Source organism: Rhamphochromis longiceps, linkage group LG23, assembly GCF_057381845.1.
Source record: "Rhamphochromis longiceps isolate RC_006_pf linkage group LG23, R_longiceps_female_GT1.1, whole genome shotgun sequence".
NCBI lineage: Eukaryota > Metazoa > Chordata > Actinopteri > Cichliformes > Cichlidae > Rhamphochromis > Rhamphochromis longiceps.
The window spans coordinates 43,106,990-43,112,748 of record NC_140578.1 but is presented as its reverse complement, the minus strand read 5'-3'; the positions used below and the strand labels follow the sequence as shown (position 1 = coordinate 43,112,748).

Genomic DNA, 5,759 nt, shown 5'->3' with positions numbered 1-5,759 from the left:
ATGTACCTGTGATGTCCTGTCAGCTTGGTGGGTCATGAGTGGATTATATGGTGAGAAAAAACAAAAAAAGGGGGAGAGAAGGCTGACACAGGGCCTGGTCCCGTTGTTTCTCCCCTCTCTGAATAACGCAGCCAAAATAACATCATTTTCCTGTTCATCTGTTTTTGTTTTGTTTTTGTTTTGTTTTTTCTCTTTATGCTTGATTACAGGCTGCTTTGTCGGCCCGGAAAAGCCGAAGCTGACCCTGGACTCCTGCTCTCCCCCCTACCATCTTTGCTCTCTCCTCTACCATCTTTGATGTGACCCTGACCAAATGCTAAAGCAGCTGGACCCACAACAACAACTTGAAAATGTCAACAGTGCTGCAGGAAAACGATCTCATGCAGCGGAGACGGAGAGCGTTAAATCCAAGGCCCGTTTCACTACACGGGGAGATTTCTGTCAGCGTCTTTTCTTTCTGAGAAGACTGAGAAAGGCCCGGCTCCCACCACCGATTCTGACCACCTTCTATAGAGGAACTATCGAGAGCATCCTGAGCAGCTGTATCACTGTCTGGTTCGGGAACAGCACCATGCCGGACAGACAAGCTCTACAGAGGGTTGTGCAATCAGCTGAGCGCACCATCCGCTCTGAGCACCCTGACCTGCACTCAATCTACAGCAGGCGGTGCTGGACCAAGACCAGGAAGATCGTGAAGGACCTCAGCCATCCCAACAACAGACTGTTCTCTCTGTTGCTGTGTACGTGACAAATAAACATCTGGATTTGGAAAACAAGGCATTCGCAAAGCCAACAGCATTGTGCCTGATCGGACACACCCCTCTCACACACTCTTCACACTCTTGCCATATGGAAAAAGACAGCTTCAGCTGACAGAGCTGTGATGAGACGCCCATTAAGCCCAGATGAAAAGTGAGGCCGAGCAAAACAATGCTGACCTTAACCACTCTGCATTAAAACTGTGCAGGACAGTGACGGACCAACAATGATCGTCGGGCAGCAAAAAGGGCGTGCCAGAGACAGGAGGAGTAACTGAGGTCAGGAGGCACCTCAGAATGGACAAAACACCAGGAGAAAATAAGCTGAAGGCACAGGTGTCGGGGCTCGGCCAGGAGCTGACCTCTGAGAAGAGCCGAACAGCAGAGCCGCAAAAGGCCGTGGAGCAAAGCAAGGAAAACATCGATGGACTTCAATCTGAAGTGGACGGAAAAGATTCTGAGGTTTCTGCCCTCAGTAAGAGCTCAAGGCATCAGAGCAGAAACTGACCATGGCTCAGGAGGAGCTGGCTGATAATCGAACCCATCAGGCTTGGAGTCCCAGACACAGGACTTGGAATCAGGCCGGAGCTTGCTGGAGCAGGAGGTCGCCAAACCTGACGAAGAAGCTCCAACAGCAGGAGCAAGCCCTGAAGGAGCTACAGAAGAAAAAGGGTCAAGTTAAGGAGGAGTGGAACAGGGAGAAGTTGCAGGACACTGGAGAAAAGCACTGCCTCAATTGGGGCCAGAACCAGTATGGACAGAACTTTGAGCAGCAGCACCAACGGATGCAAACAGACTGAAAAGGAGGAGGGCAGGACCCCAGGGCATGCTTCAGGCCATGGTTTACCCAGAACACCAGAACAGGAAAGTGATGAACACAAACACCCACACAAACACACACATCTACATGCATTGACTCATGAAGAGAAACACACATATGAACATATGCACTCGTTGATTGAGTGAGAAATGACACACACACGTGCAAAAAAAAAAAAATTGAAATGCTGATTCAACTCACTGAGGAGTGATCCACACACACACATTTACAAGCTTGTGCAATAAAGAGTGATACACACACGCTGTTGCAATGAAGAATGCTTTACTAACAAATGCTGCACACAAACATCCAAATATGGAGTCGGTTACAACAACAAGAAGCCATTGATTGTTTATTGGTTAAATGCATTTCATGCCACACAGAGGGCATCTGTGTAGATTTAGGGGACAAGGTCTAAAGTAGTTTGGTTGTGAAAACAATGTCTGTGCGTGATGTCTGTTTATGGCTCAAGGCCTCCACTGAATTGTTTACTGTGCTTCACACAGCCTGATAAGGAGCAGTGGTACACACTCAGAAAAATAAAGGTGCCAACTGGAATTAAAAGTGGTTCTTTAGACTGATGCCATAGAAGAACCTTTTTTGGTGCCACAAAGAACCTTTCAAACAATGGTTCTTTGAAGAACCATTTCTTTCAGTGGTTCATTGAAGAACCTTTAAAGGTGCCCCAAAGAACCATCAAGAAATGGTTCTTTGGGGCACCTTTAATGGTTTTTCAAAGAACCTTTTTAAAAATGGTTCTTTAAAGAACCATTTTTAAAAAGGTCCTTCAAAAGGTTCTTTAAAAGAACCATTTTAAAGAACCTTTTTTGAGTGGTTCTTTAAAAAACCATTTTAAATCTTTCAAAATAAAATGCATCATAAATTGAATTTGTGTAGGGTAAAATAAATACGAGCACAGCATAGACATATATTAATGGTTTATTGTCATTTTGTAGTTACCAAAAGACAAAAAGGCATTTTAGCCCTCAGCACAACATCAATACTAATACATGTCACATATTAGTGTTTTAAACAGTAATAATTAAATATATTTGCTATACTATAAATAAATATATATAAATACTATAGCTACAGATAACACAACAAATAATACATGTATTGTTTAATTAATAAAACATCAGAAAGTGATAAAACACATTAGAAATAGCAATAGCTTCATAACAGACCAATAAATCAACACATTTTCATCAGCAGATGTTTGCATGTTCAGTAAAAATATTTCAACAAGTTTATGATTAAAATGATCAATGAACTTCAGCCTTACGCTCTGTAATGTACTTTTCATGTTGTACTCATGGTCCTTTGTTAGTTCAGTTTAGGATAATGTCTCTGACGTATGTTTCATATCAAACATATGTCATATCAAAACAAGCCCACACCTGCAGTTGTTTCAGTTTTTCACTGGTGTTTCCTGTCAGCTGGTCAACCTCTCAGGCGGACATCCATATCAGCCAACCAAACGACAAGCTCCTCCCTTTGTGCTTCAAATCCCTCCCACTCTGAGACAAGGAGCTGAAAGAGAGAGAAAAGAGTCAATTATAAAGAAGAGAGAAAAGTGAAACCCTCCTCAGAAGGTCTGACTCGCATACCTGCAGTTGACCTGTGATGGACTCCAGTTTGGCGTTCACGTCATCCCTCGCCGATGCCAGCAGCCGAGTCTGCAGGGTGCCCTGGAAGAGCTGAGTTAATGTTCGACTCCTCCTGGTCAGGCTCTCCAGCTGGATGAGCCGAGGTCTCCCCTCTCGCCGCTGCCTCTGAACACAGAAACACAAATTGCATCTGAAGCAGGAGGTGCAGATTTTTTTTGCTATTCTTTTCTAAATCCAGGCTTGATCACGTGGAGGTATTTGGAAAACTTTTTTGGCCAGTGGACGACTGTTGTCTTGCAGAAAGTCAAATCAAACATATGCGATACACAATCAATTCACAAGAACACATTATAAAAAATAAGTCCAGTTCTTGCCTGATTTCAAATGAATTCTGCATCAAAACAGGGTGACAGAAGTAAAACGAGTGCACAAAGCCTCACTTTGTACAAGCCTGCTATTACAGTTCTCCTCTATGCAGACGACTTTCCTGTTTTCAAGGCACAACTTGGATCTGCTGTACGAATCTTATGGATACACACTAAATGAAACAATAGTGTGCATGACTCCAGATTCTGATCCCTCATCCTAATATGGTCCCAACATAGCAACAGCAATAAAGCAAATGCTGAGGCTAAAAAAATACAAAGTCCATAAACCAATGGCTGACGTGGGTTTTATCATAAGGGTGATAAATATACAGATTTCAGTCTGTCTTAGAGATTTGATGTTCATTTACCTGCAGATGCCCTATACGTGCCTGCTCTATGGTTTTTCACAACATTTTGCACATCACTATTTAATACAGGAAGTACGTGAACTAAAACAAGTCATCTTTCTTTGTGAGAGGACCATATTAATGAAACAAACCTCAATGACATCATAGGGATCCCTACAGATGCTCCTGCTGCTTCTCTTCCTCCTCATCCTAAGCTTCCTTCTCCTTGTCCTCGCCTTCCATCCAATTGTAATTCAACCTAATTGTGTTTCTCCCCCTCCTCTTCCTCATTTTGTTGGAGCTGTGAACACAATTAATGTGAATCTGGATTAATTTGTGCAAACAAGAAAAATCTACAGCTTTTTGGTCAGAGGTGCTCTTGTGATTTAAGCCGGGTAGAGTGGATTTATGTGTTGATGCTACCTGCTTCAGCTCTGGCTGCTGAGTGATATTTACACCCTGGCTGGATTACAAACTTTAACCATGTGCTGAACTTTGGCCCAGCGTTGATACCTCTTGTTAGTATAACGACCTCTTCTTAGCTTGTATGTATGATGGTGGATAAATGAAATATACAAAAAAATTAACTATATTACAAAAGAACATCTATCTTGGAAACATCAAATGACCGGAGCATAACTTGTCAACTAGTCCGAAACTAAGTTATGCAGGAACAGTCAAAGACACACCTTCTCATGTCACATTTCTATTCATTTCTATATAATTCGATTAGACAATAAAAAGAGTTATCTAATCTAATTATTCATTCAAAACACTTATGCATAGCTGTATTTTATACAGCTCATACAGAATTCAAAGTAGAGGTTCATGTGAGTATTTAATGTACGGCTCAGATCTACAGAATTTCAGAGTTTCTAGAGCAGACACAGAGCTCACAACAGGCTTCAGGCGCCATTTTAGTGACTTTAACAATATATTAAATTTTAATTTCGGTCTAGCTGACATTAGGTTATGTACGCAGCACGCAATTGAACCACATATTTTAGAAGCCAAAGGTTCAAATTAGCTGGGAGCAGCTTCACTTAATTATAACAGTGGTTTTGTTAGGAAAACAGTTGGATACTAAATTGCGCTGACCTCAACGGCTAACGTATCTAGCTAATCGCTACTGTTAGCACAACATTAACAGCAAGCTACAATGACGACTAACAAAAACAAAACAGTAATAAGGTTTTAATGGAAATGTTTTACCTTTTCTAACAGTCCCAGAATCCACAGCTTCAAAGTCCAGCAGGTACTGAAGACTGTTATCCGCCTCGCTGTCACCGTCCGTGAGTTTTTTTCCCGAAAGGTCAAGGCCCGCCGCTCGCACACTCTGTTTGCGCATGCGCATCCCAACGACTGACCCCCTCCGTCCGCTCCCGGGAGGTTATAGTATGACGTGTTCTGACGTCACTCTCTCTCTCCCTGTCATTTATTTGGCTCGAAACACATATTAACAAATTGCTCAGTGATGAACAACTACTCAGATCATTTACCTAAGCTGTGCTTTGTCAAAACGAAGTGTGTGTTCATTACACTGACATTCTGTTCTGCAATTGTTATTTACTTGTATTTTATAATTTGACTTTACATACTGCTGGGTGGTTTGTAAAGTTTACAATAACTAGTATTATCATTATACTATATTTTCAAAAATATATAATAATCTCAAAAGTAATGCCTTGGAGTAGAAAATAGTAATGCTTTATTAAAATTTAAAACTAAAGTACAGTACTTGAATGTGTGTATTGTGTCTACTGTTTGCAAATATTTCTAACTTTTATTTGAATATTCAGTTTCCTACCATCTTCTCTTAAAGGGTAATTGCCAGGTATCCCGCCCTCCCCCTTTGC

At 41.7% G+C, this 5,759-nt stretch overlaps 1 protein-coding gene across 1 annotated transcript; it reads right to left on the bottom strand.

Annotated features, from left to right (window-relative positions):
• Positions 1-2,918: 2,918 nt before the first annotated feature.
• On the bottom strand, positions 2,919-5,250 carry LOC146642733 (uncharacterized). The gene is made up of 4 exons (XM_085398581.1): positions 5,116-5,250; positions 4,056-4,204; positions 3,189-3,353; positions 2,919-3,111 (listed from the first exon to the last, which is right to left on the bottom strand). The coding sequence occupies exons 2-4, from the start codon at positions 4,110-4,112 to the stop codon at positions 3,022-3,024; spliced, it is 312 nt and encodes a 103-aa protein (XP_085254707.1). The 5' UTR covers positions 4,113-4,204; positions 5,116-5,250; the 3' UTR covers positions 2,919-3,021.
• Positions 5,251-5,759: the final 509 nt, after the last annotated feature.

Bases quoted from the DNA above. Each gene is read 5' to 3' on its own strand.
- LOC146642733 (XM_085398581.1), bottom strand. From the start codon at position 4,112: ATGAGGAGGAAGAGAAGCAGCAGGAGCATCTGTAGGGATCCCTATGAT. The intron at 3,354-4,055 runs GTTTGTTTCATT...TTCTGTGTTCAG, and splicing joins ATCCCTATGATGTCATTGAG to AGGCAGCGGCGAGAGGGGAG. The intron at 3,112-3,188 runs GTATGCGAGTCA...TCTCTCTTTCAG, and splicing joins CCATCACAGGTCAACTGCAG to CTCCTTGTCTCAGAGTGGGA.